The sequence below is a fragment of the Pseudorca crassidens genome, chromosome 19 (assembly GCF_039906515.1).
Source record: "Pseudorca crassidens isolate mPseCra1 chromosome 19, mPseCra1.hap1, whole genome shotgun sequence".
Classification (NCBI taxonomy): domain Eukaryota; kingdom Metazoa; phylum Chordata; class Mammalia; order Artiodactyla; family Delphinidae; genus Pseudorca; species Pseudorca crassidens.
This window is the reverse complement of record NC_090314.1, coordinates 59336104-59352012: the sequence shown is the minus strand read 5'-3', so window position 1 is coordinate 59352012 and position 15909 is coordinate 59336104. Positions and strand designations below refer to the sequence as shown.

The window sequence follows — 15909 nt, the reverse complement described above, 5'->3', positions numbered from 1 at the left end:
GCATGCCACAACTAAGACCGGTGCAGCCAAAATAAATTAAGTAAATATTAAAAAAAAAAACAAAGTGGCAGCTACTAGCCCTGTGTGGCTACAAGACACTTGGAATTTGGCTAGTATGATGGAGAAAATAAATAATTTAATTTTAATTAATTTGTTTAAATTTGAAAACGGAAGAAGTATAAAATCTTTTTGCAGTAGGACGACATTTTACTTGAATCACCCAGAAAATGATGTGCCAGAAGTGTACAATACACACTGGATTTCAAAGACTTCATGAAAAAGAACAACGTAAAATAATCTCGATTTTAAAAATAAAGATTCTATGTTGACATCATATTTTGGCTAATTTAGGGTAAATAAAATATAGTTTAAAAACCAATTTCACCTGATTTTTTTTTTTTTTTTTTTTTTTTTTTTTTGCGGTACGCGGGCCTCTCACTGCCATGGCCTCTCCCGTTGAGGAGCACGGGCTCCGGACGCGCAGGCTCAGCGGCCATGGCTCACGGGCCCAGCCGCTCCGCGGCATGTGGGATCCTCCCGGACCGGGGCACAAACCCGTGTCCCCTGCATCGGCAGGCGGACCCTCAACCACTGCGCCACCAGGGAAGCCCCCTCACCTGATTTTTTAAATATTTTTTTTAACATGGCTCCTCTAAGGTTGAAAATGACATACGTAGCTTGCATATACTTCTATTGGACAAGGGGGATCCCGGTGCTCCATATATAGAAAGTATCCAGAAAGTACTGCTGCTGATTGATTATAAACATGACTTCCTCACCTCTCATCTGGTGCCCATTACAACCAGAGAAGAGCATTTTTCAGGCCACGTATCTGGGTTAGATATATAATCTGTGACCAGGAAAGAGAACACAGAAGACTAGTGACAATGGAATAAAATCACTTGTGCCAATTAATAACCTACCTCCTTCTGAAATGGGTTAAAAGTGCAGAACAACAACAGGTTGTAAAGTGAGAGAAGAATTCAGAGAATCAGACCAGAAGAATACATTTCATTCTTATCTCAGCCGCAAATGGGCCTCTGGGCTTCTTGACAGCAGAGGGTGAGGAAAAAGGTATACACACAAAATTACAAGTATCGTTTCAACAAGGGAGACAAAGCTTTTCCAGGTGGTGCATTCTGAAATAACTATTTAAGAGAACTGGGTGATGAACTGGGCAATGTCCCCAGCAAAAATGTGACCATAAATGCCACGATGATTTTCATGTGACAGTTAATGTCCTTTCTTCAAACTCCAGGATGAGTCAGGAGCGGCTGTTCTGTGAGGGGCTAAGCTGACACAGAACAATGATGTCGCCCTGCTCGGGGGATGGGTGTGTGTCTCTTTGCGGACAACACATCACGCCCAGAGGAGAGCATGACTAGCTGACCTGGGAGCAGCCCCCCATTGCCCCCGGACACTGGACATGACACAAGCCTGCAGCACGATTCCCCTGCACAAGCCGCCCTCACCCTGTGCCATCCCCACAAAACCAGATCAGAACCAAAGGGAACAAGAATGACGGCGCCACAGGGATGACCCTGTGCCACCCTTAATTCATTAAAACAATAAATATATCACTTGCAAGTTTTGATCTCTAAGTATTTTATTCATAACGTATTTTTGACACACCCCATGACTGAGAAAAACCATCTCAGGAAACAAAATGTCTTCCCTAAATAAAACTCGTCCCAAGGCAAGCTTGGGTAGGCTCTGAATAATTGGTGAAGTTACATTCCCATGCGGTCCATCCAACAGCAGTGCCAGCCAGCAGAACTCTCTGTGATCGTGGAATTGTTCTCTGTCTGCTGTCCAATATGGCGGCCATAGCTGCATACGGCTCTCCAGCACTGGACATGTGGCAAAGTACAACTGAGGGTCTAGATTCTGCATTTTCTTTAATTCTGATCAATAAAGAGTAGAACATTTGGTGGCTCCAGGATTCAAGCCCAGGTCTTTCTGATTCTAAACCCTGTGCTTGTCCACATGGCTAGTAGCTGGCATTTTGGGCAGTGCACCTCCAAAAGGGCTTCACGCAAACCATGTTCCAGCCAAGATCTTCCTGGCCATAGTAGAAAGACAATTGGAGGTGACTGGATTGAGTCCTGATACAAAAATAGGTTCAAATTCTCTTGCTTTAACTTTTTTCTTCAATTTACATAACAGGTAGAAGGAGGATATAACCTAGGAGATGTGGAAATGGGTCTCAATTTCAAACCCTCATCCTTGTGCAGCCTTAGAATGTAGCCTTCTTGATCTGAAGGTCAGAGAGCAGGGCACAGGCATCTGTGTGTCTGTTGGCCTTGGGGCCAGAGTTGATGGTGAATCTAAAAGTCGCCTAGTCGCTTTCCAGGGATCGCGTGGGGATCCGAGAGCTGCGATTTCACTCTCTGGGTGTCTCTGCCGCCAATTCTCACGCTCAAACCCAACAGCCTGATTTGGGAGCGTGCTACGAGTTCCTGCTACGGCACACGCCCAGGAGCACAATATGCCAAGCAGAATGTCACCCCACACAGGAGCCTGCGCTAATTATAATGTCAGGCTCCCCACTGAGAATCGGATAATTACAGGAGAACATTACAGTGTTTCCAAACTCCTGGAGTAAACGCATCTTCACATGTAACCTCCTGGAGGCGAAAAGCAAAGTGATCTGAGATGGTCCCACTCGAGACCACCAAGACCAGAACTGAACGATCTTTGGGGAGCAAAGGGAAGCCAAAAGTAGGTGGGAGGAGGGGCGTGGGGACCCGGAGGAGGTGGAGGGAGATTAACGTTGTTCGGGCATCGTGATCTGCGCTACATGGCAGGCAACACGGGGAGCGGCCTCGCTTGTTGCCATGCTGTCACCTCACTGAATACTGAACAGCAAGATAGACGTTATCTCCGTTTTACAGCTGGGAAAACTGAGACTCCCATAAACTTACCTAGGGACACCCAGCTAGTAGAGCTGGTGGCTGCAGGGTCCAAGCCCTGGCCTTTCTGACTCTAAATCCTGTGCTCGGCCCCTCCCTCCACGTCTCCTTCCTTGACGTGGTTGAAGCGGTGACCGTCTGCCTGGGAGTCCCGACCGTCCTCGCTTGACGGTGGTGGTGGTGGGTGTGTCGGAGGCTACACGGTGTTCACCCCGCACACATGTGTGCAGGGAGCCCACAGCGGCAGGTGCCCTGGCAGGGATGCGGCTTCCGCTCCAGGCTTCCTCCGCTCACATCTCCTTGCTGAGATGAGCCTGCGGCATCAGGAGTGACCATCACGGATGCTAACACCTGGCGTGGCAAGCTCCAAACAGTGAGACGCACTTGCTGAACTCTTCTGCAATCACGGCTGAAAAGCTCTGTGATCCACCGGAAGGAACGCAACGGAGCTCCCTACGGCAACAGGCGGACTGGAGGCGGCATACAGAGACGAGCATGAATCACGGTCTACCGGGACCTGCGGTGTGACCGTGAGCTCGGTCTTTGACCTCTCTGGGTCTCAGCTGCTAAAATGTAAACCAGGGGTGCAAATACCTAAATCATGTACGTGGAGCACTGGACGTCTGGAGCTTCGAAAGGCCCCAGGAAACAGTGGCCTCCGGTGTCATCAGGGCATTGTATTCCTGCCAGTGATTTGTGGTTTCGAGTGGGGCTTGGCGTACTCACTGGCTGAGCCTGGGTGTCTGGCTGCACAAAAGGTCCCTCCAGTTTCTGGGAGCACAGCAATGTGAAGCGGAGGCTGCTGCACCAGAGTTTTCCCTGGAAAGTTCCATGGCTATTAGCAGAATTTTCTATTCACTCTTTGCCCCAGGAAAATGAAGACTCAGTAAGTTCTCCTTTTGAGCTGTTGGCTCCTTTCCACACACGCTCAGTGCAGCCTTGTCAAAGCCACAGCACGTAGAGACCACGGCAGGATGAAGCAAGTGCCCGGGCTCAGGCCACCAACAATCCCTGGAACCTGGGAGTGTCACCTTTTCCTGGCAAAGGAGACTCTGCAGATGTGATTACCCCAATTACCTGGGTGGGGCCCACACTGCAGTCACAGGGTCTTTATAAGAAGGAGGCAGGGGGAGATAAGATACAGAAAAGGATGCAGTGTGACCACGGAGGCTGATATATATATATAACTAAATCACTTTGCTGGATAGCAGGAATCAACACAACACGGTAGGAACTTCCCTGATGGTGCAGTCGCTAAGAATCTGCCAGCCAGTGCAGAGGACACAGGTTCGATCCCTGGTCCGGGAAGATCCCACATGCCGTGGAGCAACTAAGCTTGTGAGCCACAACTACTGAGCCTGCGCTCTAGAGCCCGCATGCCACAACTACTGAGCCCGTGTGCCACAACTACTGAAGCCCACACGCCTAGAGCCCGTGCTCCACAACAAGAGAAGCCACCACAATGAGAAGCCCGTGTTCCCCAACGAAGAGTAGCCCCCGCTCACCCCAACTAGAGAAAGCCCAAGTGCAGTAATGAAGACTCAATGCAGCCAAAAATAAAATTAATTAATTAATTATTTGAAAAGGCACTGTAAATCAACCATAATTCAATAATAAAAATAAAATAAAAACAAAAAGCATTTTTATCTGATCACATGGATCATATTCATTATAGAAAGGTTAAGTTATAAATCTCACAAAACACGAAGGAAATAAAAATCAGCCGTAATCCTGTAACTCCATAAGCCCAAGAATAACCAACCACTGTTAACACATTAGTGTATAAATCTGTGGGGTTTTGTTCCCTCAAACAAAATCACTTCTGATGAAAACGCCAAGCGTCTCATTTAAAGCCATGAAATGGGGTCCTATTAGGAGCTGTCAGGAGGACAAGCCAAACAATTAAAATCAACTGTCCTGCTGTTCTAGAGACACAGCCAGTGACCTCCAGCTCTCTCTGCATCACAGTCACAACCAGCAAAGCAAACTTGACCCCTGGCTCTGATGAGAGGAAAATATAAAGTGTGCGATTTACCCAGCCTCTTTTTCTATGGACCTCTATGAATCATGTCAAACAGCAAGCAAAGTCCAGCGTATCCCAGAGACCCACTGAAGTTAAATGCGTCCCTTAGCCCACCTGGCGGCCAAGGTGGATAGGAAACTGAGACATCTGACTCCCCTCCTAGAAAGGAGGCCAGGTCCCCGAATGCACCAGCCATCCCGGAGCCCGAATATATAATGTGCTTCAGTATGAACTGTAACATGGGTTCCAGAAACAAGACGGCACAGGCCTTCTTGCAAGAAGCTCCATGTATGGGGGGAAACAGATACACTCAAATAACTGCATTCAGAGTGATAACTATCACGACAGAGGCAGACACAGGATACAGGGAGGTGTCACCCAGGAAGGAGTGATGAACACTGTGAACTAAATGAAATTAACAATGTACTACTTGTCTTCTTTTTCACCGAATCATCCAATGCCATAGCTGGAAGGAACCACAGGGATAATTAACACACACGCCTCCTCCCCTCCGTCCCCCCCTCCCCGCCAACCCCACCAAATTTTCCGATGGAGCAGTGCTTAAATGAGGTAAGTTCTAGAATCCCTTTAAGCTTTAAATTTAAGCTTCTCATGTACAAAGACCATAAGCTACTCATGAAAAGAGATTAGTGGGAACTCGATGGCTGGTTGATTTTTAATTCCACTGACACAGAAAGGAAGCCTGTTTTCCGAAAGCCCGGAAATCCCTGGAAGGCTCCGAGCCCAGGAGTCTGTATGACGTGGCAGGAGGAGCCCGTTAAGAGACAGTGTGCTCCCAAGGCTACAGAGTGGGGTTGCTTTCACAGAAAACATGCCGTTTCCTTGGGAGATCATTTTCCAAAGGACTCAGCTCCCCGGGCTGAGCCATAGAAGGAACGTTTGGTGAAGGCGGAAGCCCCCCCCATCCTCGGGAGCCTTTGCACCCACCACTCGCCGGTGAGCAGGGCTCACGTCTGCCGGCCTCCATCGGGCATCACCCTTTCCTCCTGAAACATTTCAAGTCCTTGCACGGCTGGACAGTTTGTTTCTCTAAAGCAGGGGTTCCTTCCTGCTCTGGAGCCGTGGGTGGACTGTGAGATCTGTGAATACCCCAAACTGCCTGGTAACTGGTTTCCGTGCAACCTTCTCTTACGAGAGGGTCCATAGCTCTTAGCAGATTCCTGGGGGGACTGTGAACCACAGAAGTTTCAGGACTCATTTATCCTTGCACACGTGTCTAAAATATGAAGCCAAGTGCCTTGGGTGTGCGCTCATGTCTGCGTGTGGGTCCTCGCGCTCCAGAAACCTCTGGGAGACAGCACACGCGCTAATAAGACTTCCTTTTAACTCCTACATTAAAAGAAAAGGTTTTTTTAAACAAAATGTCATCCCCAGGACATACAAAACTGAACCCGCCAAGACAAAAAAACTTCAAAAAAATCAATTATCCATTTAGTTGCTGTGAAAATCTACCTTTAAACCCAGAGACTCGGGGAACATCAAAGCTCTAGTTAAATTTTTAATAAACCATGAAGGCTAGCACTAAAGAAGAGACCTTTTCAAAGATAAGTTGGCGACAGACAAGCTCTTGAAACGGTTCTCATCAAAAGACACGAAGCTGTCAGAAGGCAACGGTGGGCGAGTGAACTTCCCTTTAGACTGAAGTTAGAAGCTTGAGACTCTGGGACTGAGCCCCGGGGGGCCTTCAGAAACACACCTATTTGTATTTAGATCTTTATTCTTTTTCAGCTGGTTAAAGAAGGAGTCTTAAATGGCAGAAAGACAGCCCCTAACTATTATGACTGAAAAGACGGCCTAAGTAACTTCTCTTCTCGAACGATTAGCATTTAACAGGTTGAAAGTGACTGTGGAGGTTTTGGAGCTGTGCCCTCTGCAGAGACCCTGGTCTCTCCATGAGCTCTTTAACATACTGGGGGTGAGTATGACCAGATCCTTCCACCCAGGCAAATCCACTTTGGTCAGACTTGTGTGCTGGGGTCCCACGTAAGACATCATCTCAAGACATACGGAATAGCAAGCTCTCGGAAAACAACCAAAATAGTTGACTCAGAACCCAAAGGGAAAAAGCCAAGAGAAAAATGAGAGGGAAACAGATGCTGACAAAAACTGGCAGCAAACTGGCCTACACAATCCTATGATAGAAATTCCTAAGATCAGGGTAGAAATAAGAGAGGAAAAGGCTTCTCATCTAGAGGAAGATCTGAGCTGAGTGATTAGACAAGATGTTCCGAGAGATTTCATATGTACACTGCAACAGACAACATATTGATATTTTCATTCCTTAAAGATGACCAAAAGAAGTCTTCACTGCACAAGCAAAAGGCTATCAAGGCACACACAGGGGAAAAAACTCGGTCTGGCCGTGGCCTTCGCTTCCACAGTATTGAAGCCAGAAGATACCAGAGCAACATCTATAAGAGCTACAAGGAGAAACAGGTGCCTCTCGCAAAAGCTATGCCTAGTCCAGTCTTTGCTCCTGCACTGGGGTCACAGGTTGACATTATGAACTCTGCAAGGACTCAGATAATATATCACCTGGGGCTGCTCCCTGAGCAAGGTTGTCACTCAGACTTGAGTTCCAAAACTATGAAAGATGGATCGGAATGTTTAAGAACACAAGACTGAAGGAGTCAGGAGTATTATTAACGCTAAGAACAGCTACCACTTTTCAAATGCTCAAATGGCCCAGGTACTGTATAGACTGCATATATATATAATCTTCTTTAATTATCAAAATTGGTATAGTTCACTTTGTAAATAAAATCCCAGTTATCTCAGTAGTAGCACTATCCCCACTTCATAGATGAGAACACCAAGGTTCAGAGAGCTCACGTCATTTGTCAAGATAAACTAGTTAGTTAAGTAGGAGAGCTGGAATTCCGCAATGTAACCCAAGGAGATCCTCAGGGTTTCTCAATTTGTTTTTTTAATAATATCTTTATTCTTTTTTTACGCTTATCTTTCTTTTCTAGTTACTCCATATAAAACATATTATTTTTGAAACAGAACACCAATCGATTAAAATAAATCCAAAGACACAAAACAAATTACTCCAAAATGTTAAAAAGGAAAGGATTGGTAATGTAATAAGGAAGAACCTTTGTATTCTGTTACAAATTCACCACTAAAGGGATGTGGCCTATAAGCTCAAATTATACGTAATGGCCCATCTCTGGGAACCCTGCCTCCCAGGTAATGGGCATGAAAATACCTTTGTTTAGCTCAGAGGAGACATCCTGACCAGGCCCACCTGTGAATGGCTGCAGGGAGGAAGAAATTAACACATCCCCTCCGGAGTCTGACCGGAACCAGGAAATGTCTGACTTTACTCCCTCCCCTTTTAGTATAAAAGAAGCCTGAATTCTAACTCAGGCAAGATGGTTCTTTGGGACACGAGTCCACCATCCTCTCGGTCTGCTGGCTTTCCGAATAAAGTCGCTATCCCTCACCCCAACGACTCATCTCTCAATTTATTGACCTGTCACATGGTGAGCAGTACGAGCTTGGACGCGGTAACGGTGACGACATCTCAGAAAGATGTCCCCGTGAAGAAAGCAGGTAAGGCAAACATCAGTGTACAACCGTACTGAATTCAATACTTTTAAAAAGGATTAAGAAGAACCAGAGACACTCTGTGTTTACGAGAGGTGCAAGCCACAGCGATCAGGCAACAGCTATGAATTTATGCCCAAACGACTTAGTATCAAATATGTGAAGAAAGGAACTCATAGGTGGAAACTGGAGTGAAACTGTCTGTGGTAACTGGGACCAGAAGTTTTAACACGCAGTGATCAATCCAGAGCCGGTGACCCAAAAAATAAACTCAAGAAAGCTTTGCACTCCCTCCCCCAGGCCCCCTCAAGGAAGGACCAGCCTCACGATTGCCCAAGCCCCTTTTCCAGCCAGGCAGCTGAGCTGACAGAGTCACTTCACCCTCAGACCCGTGGCTGGACCGCTCGGGGCAAGACCTCACCTGGGATGTTGTGTATGGTGATGGCCAAGATGAGTAGCACGATCCTCCTCCAGCTGCTGCCGCCGGGTGGCACCGGGCTCCCTTGAGACGGCGCGGGGGCAGCTGGGCCCTCTGGAAGGTCGGTGCTCACTGCCTTCTTCCGCTGATATGCCTCGCCATTCTCACTCTTGTCTGAGCAAAAAAGAGAGGGATGGAAAGAGAGAGTAGTTTGAAAACGGGCACGTCAGTACTTGGACAAGCAGCAGCTGGAGGAAGCTTTCAGGGCTGGAAAATGGTCTATTTCCTAACTTCCTAAGGGCCCGTGTGTGCTTCTGCCTGGTCCTCCCCGCCTGCATTCATTTACTTACTTGTTCATTCATCAATTAGTCCTTGAACAGACATTCAGTGCCCAATGTATGGGTACTAAAAAGGGTAAAAAGATATATGCTTATGTAGAGCTGAGTCACTTTGGTTTTTTTGTTGTTGTTTTTTTTTGCAGTACGCGGGCCCCTCACTGTTGTGGCCTCTCCCGTTGCGGAGCACAGGCTCCAGACGCGCAGGCTCAGCGGCCATGGCTCACGGGCCCAGCCGCTCCGCGGCACGTGGGATCTTCCCAGACCGGGGCACGAACCCGCGTCCCCTGCATCGGCAGGCGGAGTCTCAACCGCTGCGCCACCAGGGAAGCCCCGAGGCACTTTGTTATACAGCAGAAACTAGCACACCACTGTAAAGCAAGCACACTCCAAGAAAGATGTTAGAAAAAAATGAGAAAAATTTGAATAATATGTTGCTAAACGGAAAATTTATAATATAGAATAAAAATAAAATTTATAAATAAAATTATAATATAGAACGTGATAGCACAATTTTGTTTAAATTTATGTGTATGTACCAAAAACAGATTGAAAATATAAATGTCAAATAGTAAGCCACGGTTATCTCTGAGTACAGGACTTATCAATGAAAAAAAAAAAAGAAAAAGGGCAAAGAGATGAAAATGGGGCATCCTAACACTGCCTGTTTAAGAGAAGCAGGACTGAGCACAGATTCTGGAACTAGGCTGCCTGGCTCACTTCCTGACTCAGCCGCTCATCAGCCGTGTGGTGCGGAACAAGCTATTTAACCTCTCTGTGCCTTAGTTTCTTGATTTATAAAATGGGGTAAGAACAGAACCTATGCCACAAGGGTTTTGTGAGAATTTAATGAGAGGCTGCGCCAAAGTGCTCAGACCATACAAAGTGCTTATGTGTGGACTGTGGCTGCCGTCACACGTCCCCCCCCTCCTGCAGGAGGTGACCCTGCTCGACAGGTCACACTGACTCAGGGGGAACCAACTCGGATGCCAGGCTCAGCCAATCAGATTCTCTCCCTAGGGATGGGGGACGGGAATGGGGAAGGACCACGTGACCCCCAGAGTGGGCTCTGCATCCGAAAGGTCATGTGATGTAAGGGCAGCCACGACGTACGTGCACGAATGGGAGGAGGGGGCAGCCGGACAGAGAGACAGAAGGTACCAGATGTACAGAGACAAGCAGAGATAGGAAACCACGCAGCCAGAGACAGACAGAGAGACAGACAGACAGAAATACAGACAAATGGCAGCCTGGGTGCCATAGGACATTCTGACCCTCATGGGCCGACTAAGGTACCCAGCCCTTGGGTTTCATGAGCTCACCTTCCTTGTAAAGTCCCCCTGTGGGGGGAAGGGGGTGAGGGATAAGCTAGAAGTATGGGATTAACAGATGCACACTACCAGATACAAAATAGATAAACAAGGATTTACTGTATAGCGCAGGGAACTATATTCAATGTCTTGTAATAAACTGTAATGGAAAAGAATCTGGAAAAAAGGATATACAAGTATGTATAACTGAATCACTTTGCTGTACATCTGAAACTAACACAAAATTGTAACTCAACTATACTTCAATTAAAATAAAAATAAAATAAAGTTCCCCTTTGGGTATATATTTGAAAAGTGTCATTTCTTAGGGCCAGATTATGCCAAACACCCACGGTCTCCTGGGTTATTTGCTAATCCCTAATGGAGGCAAACTGCCTGGATCTGAAACACAGGACCGAGACTGAGGCAGGGAACCCAGGCTGCGGTTCACAGCAAAGGAAGGATCTTTCAGACAGGCTTCCTGCAAGAGGAAGGGAAACACCTGGGGACACAGATGGAGACAAGCGTCCCTCCATCACCTGAACCTGCAGAGCCTGACCCAGATGTCACAGACAGGTCACCAGAGCCTGTCTTTGGGACATCCACCACAGGGCAGGGCAACCCTACAGCCCAGCATTGGCTTTGCTACCCCAGGGGGATTACTAGTGGCCCCTTTCACTCCCCAAAGTGTCCTGGTTTGAAAGATAAATTTTATGGCTCCCCAGGTTGGGGGAAACAGCAGAAGCCTGACTGAGGCTCTGCTCAGATGGGGTCCAGCCGACTTGAAGGGTAGGAGGGAACTCTCCGTGGTAACTACTTCCCTTCTCTAGGGACAAATTTTTCACAAGCAAAATAATTCTCATCTCTAAGCTGAAAATTGCAGAAAATTTTTCCCAAAGTCAAATTAAGAAACTTTGAGGATTCCTTTACGCCTGAGCCCGGGCATCTGGTGCGGCCTCTCCTTACTCCTGGAAGTAAAGCAAGAAAAGGGCAGTTATCTCTCACCCCCTCAGGTGCTTCAAGACCAGGGTCTCACTCTATAAACTGGATCAGATCTTTGATTCCCTTTCCGGATAAGCCTATCTTAGTGGAATACGGTTTGTATGCCAAAAACATGAAAAGAAAACACCACTTCTTTTGAAAAGCCATTATGTGTTTGTTGATTCAAACCAAGCCAGTGCAGGCTGAACAGTAAGAGAGAGCCAGCGAGCAGGCAGACTCACTCCTCCCCAGCTGGTTCTCTTAGAAACAGCTGGATCTCAGACCCACCGGGGAGAGGGGGCCTTTTATCGATCCTCTGAAATGCCAGGGTCGTCAGCCCTCCAAGGGTCAGTAGGCACAACTCACGACACCGGCCTCTGGAGGATGCAGCTGTCTCAGGGGACAACAACAACTCCTCCTGGACAATATTCGCACGAGCTGAAGCTATTCACCATGTGGCATCTGTACTGTGTGTGTGTGTGTACACGCGTGTGATTACCGCTGGGTACCATCTTTCTTGCCTCAGATATCAGACCGTCATTGTGTGTGTATGCATAGGTGTGTGTTTCTGTGCACACACGGGTGTTTTTATATTGTTGACAACACCTGATGACTCGGGCTGCAGAGGCTGGTTGTGGAACTGAACAAAACATGTGGGATTTCAAGCCCACAGACACTAAAGGCACAAGCAAACAGGCCCAAGTGTCATGTAGGAAGGAAGCCGACTGGTGATGGAGGGAGCTCAGCTGTCTCCTGGACCAGTCAGTGGACACCACGGATTCCCTGGACCTCCTCTGCATACGCGGCCCTGACCTGGATGCTCTCCAGCGGGCATTGATAGGAACGAGAAAAACTCACCTCCTCCCTTTGGGATTTTATAATTTAAGAGAGGACAGACAGGGAAGACGTGAATACATTCCCGTAAATCTAAGGGACAGAAATTCACACTCTCTAACAAGCGTGGGAGGCTAGACTGATTTCTGTCAGTGTCACAAAAGGATGCGACTCTGAACTTCCTACAAGTAATGCACAGAGAACAACGGAGATGATGGGCGCCCCGTCAGCAAATTCCAGCACCAACCACGCGTTTAACAGGAACATCGAGAGGCATAAAGAGTTATTAACCGGGACGAGGATGCACGCCTCGCCTTGGGGTCCCGAGGTGTGAAAACTGATGTCACTGCCTCTCCTAGTGGGAAATGGGAGGGTATGAACGCCTGATGCACCTGAGAAAGTTAACTAAGCCACCGTTTGGTAACAGCCACGAATGAGTCTGCAACAAGGAAAAACAGTCCAAATAAATCATTACAGAGAGTCCGGATGCATCCCCAGCAACGAATCCCCTTGTCTCTCCCAGAAAGGCTGCTTAAACCATTGCACACCATCCAGTAAAAGGTCAGCGTCGTGGACAAAGGGACCGCTTAAAGGAGGCCTGGCGTGGGGTTAGGGGTGTTGCCAGAGTGATAAGCACCCGTGAGATTTCCTGGGAGGGGAAAGGTCTGGGCATTTTTCGAGCAGGATTTGGCAAAGAGGAAGGACATTTTAGGGAAGGAACACCCGATGTCGGGTTCAGAAATGAAAAACGTCATCCGCGACATCCGGGAAGGGGTGATGCCAAGAACTTATTCTCAATTGACCCTCGATCCTTACAAAAGCCCCATGAAGTGGAGACCACCCCCTTTAACACACAAGGAACCTGAAGAACAGAGAGGTGGAGGAACTGGTCCCAGGTCACACAGCCGGTCCAAGATGGATGCAGGAGTCAAGCTGGGTCCTCTGCCTCCAGAAGCCACTTCTTCACCTGGGCCCCGTGGTTGACCAGGGGTGGGGGTGGAGTGGTGACCTGCCCCTTTGCTCGCCAAAAAGTGTCGCAAGCGAGTCTCTGCAGTGACATTTAGGAGGCTGAAACCCCAGAGGTTTAGCTCAGAGACAGTCCGGTGAGCTTGCACCACACGACACCAGAAAAGGCAGAAAAGGCTCAGAGGGAACCTCGTATCTGTAATCAATCACGCCTGCTCGTAGACAAACCTGAAAACGTTTCAGGCAAAGCTGTTTCTTAACCCATCAGACCTACTGTTTTAAGTGTTAAGTAGGAAGTATTTATTAACACCAAGCACGCGACACAGGGTTACAATCCTTTCGGGAAGGTGGAAAGGAAAGACTTCAAGGTTGCCCATCGTCAAAAAACATTTTAAAAAAGTTTAAACTCAAGCATCTGTGAATCCACAGAAAGAAGGGGCCCAGTGCTGGGGTTCGGCCTACCGTCCCCCACTTCATCCTTCCGGGAGAGGCACCCCATCGCTAAGTTTGAGAATGAGAACCACAGGAGAACAGACAGACCAATCCAAAGCTCACTTTTCCCGCTGAATCACCGGGTCACGTTATTGGACACCTTTTGTTCCCTGCGCTCTTCCCCCTCAAACAAGGGATTCTTGTACCAACATGTTATATTGCACAGCAAAGACAGAGCCAGGTCTGGTGGGCACAAGCTGGGGAAGGGGCGGGGAGGGGATAAGCCTCCACCCCTTGAAGTGAAAGGCCTTGATGTCTTTAGATCATAGGCTCTAAACCATTTGGGATCAGCGATGCTTTTGAAAGTACGGTGGAGCTTACACTCCTCCCTCCAGCAAAAAAAAAATACACAGACGATTTAAAAATAATGTTTGAATCCTTATGGATTCAAGGTCGTCAGACTGAGCGCATCTTGCTAGATAAATGCCACAGCAACCTTCGTTTCATAACCCGGGGGCGTCTCAGCAGGAACACAGGATGTTTGCTGTCCCTGTGCTGATGTAACCGGCCAAATCTAATAGGCCCAGTGATGGAAGCTCAGGCCTCCAGTGAATAACGGCAACGCTAATTAACAGATCACCAGCCACAAGAGCTTTAAAAATGTCCCCAAGGTATCACTGGAGATGATCTGGTTGAATTAGCACAAACAGGCAAATCCTCGTCTGCTAAACACAGAAAGCTTCAAATCCCTGGAAAAACTCCTTCTTTCTAAACCCCTGCTATAAAACCTAAAATGAAGAGCGATATATATTCACTATGCAGTCTACACACACAAAATCCAAAGGCTGGTCAAAAGCAGGGAGACAGGAGGATCCATTCACTTACATTTCCTTCCCCTTCCTGCTTGTTTCCCAGAGAATCAGAATAACTTGGGGAGAAGAAATTCAATTACCAACATGAGTGTGGCAATGTTTGCTGAGAAATTTGGTTCTGTTTCCTCCATCAGCTGTGGGATTGGCACAACTTCCGTTATATAATGAAGGCTGAATTTGAAACACTGAATGTGAAGCAGCTACTCAACATGGGTTACATCAACCTTGGCACGTAGAGAAAGCAAGGCCCATGGAGGCCCTTCTTAGCAGCCACGTGGAACTTCAAGGAAGAGCCAGCGTGGTTCTCCCCATCTTGGCAGAAGACGCCTCAGCTTGGAGACATTCAAAACTACAGCCTGTTTCTGCCTCTAAGCCTATCCGTAATTCTCATATATTTATATTTTTGTAAAGCTGTAAATATAACTACGTGAAAGACCATTCCCCAAAGAGAGTCACCAATATCCCCGATACACTGACTGTCACTTGTTCCTACCCCTCGTCCAGTATGTGCACGTTGATGTTTCGCACATTTGCGGCCAGTGCACGTGGTAGAGAGAACAGATGCTGGAGCACATGGGCTGCTGTGGGATCATATGGCTCTGTCAACCATGGGACTGTGGCTCTGTCAATCACTAGCCATAAAGGCTTTAGGCAAATGCCGTATCTGAGTCTCAGTGCCCTTAGAGTAAAATGGGTTTCATAGCCGTATCTACTTAGGAAGGCTGTTACAAGGACTAAAATATATGTAAAGCACTTGGCACGGAACCTGGCACCTGAAAAGTACAAGTCACATTAGCTATCGCAATTGATTATACATACTGTTTTTTTGGGTACACTTCCTTCGAATTTTATTTTTTCCTCATATATTTTATTTTATTTTATTTTTTCTTTTTTGGCCGCACCACATGGCTTGTGGGATCTTAGTTCCCCGACAAGGGATCGCACCCGGGTCCACAGCAGTGAAAGCCCAAGTCTTAACCTCTGGACCGCCAGGGAATTCCCTGATTATACATCTTAATATACAGTTTCATATTCCATTTGTTTCTTTTAAAACTACAGAAATATTTTCCAAATTTCTTAGCCTCTGGGACTCTAGCTTTTAATGGCTCGAAGGCATAGTTGCTTAGTTCCAAGCCAATCATTTGCAAAACCATTTCTTTTTTATTCAAGCCTGAGCGGTCGCTCTTTCTTTTCCAGATGCTAAAAGATACAGTGTTTCTCTCTTGCCACATGGGGGCGTACTCTTCTGCTCC

The 15909-nt window shown here is 47.3% G+C and overlaps 1 protein-coding gene across 12 annotated transcripts in view; it reads right to left on the bottom strand.

Moving 5' to 3' along the window:
• Nucleotides 1–15909, bottom strand: part of SLC39A11 (solute carrier family 39 member 11) — a 411239-nt gene that overhangs the window by 127396 nt on the left and 267934 nt on the right. For all 12 annotated transcript variants that reach the window (XM_067715804.1, XM_067715802.1, XM_067715793.1 and 9 more), the window contains one exon: nt 8930–9100. In XM_067715804.1, coding sequence (XP_067571905.1) covers nt 8930–9100 — 171 coding nt within the window. The remainder of the gene's footprint in view (nt 1–8929; nt 9101–15909) is intronic.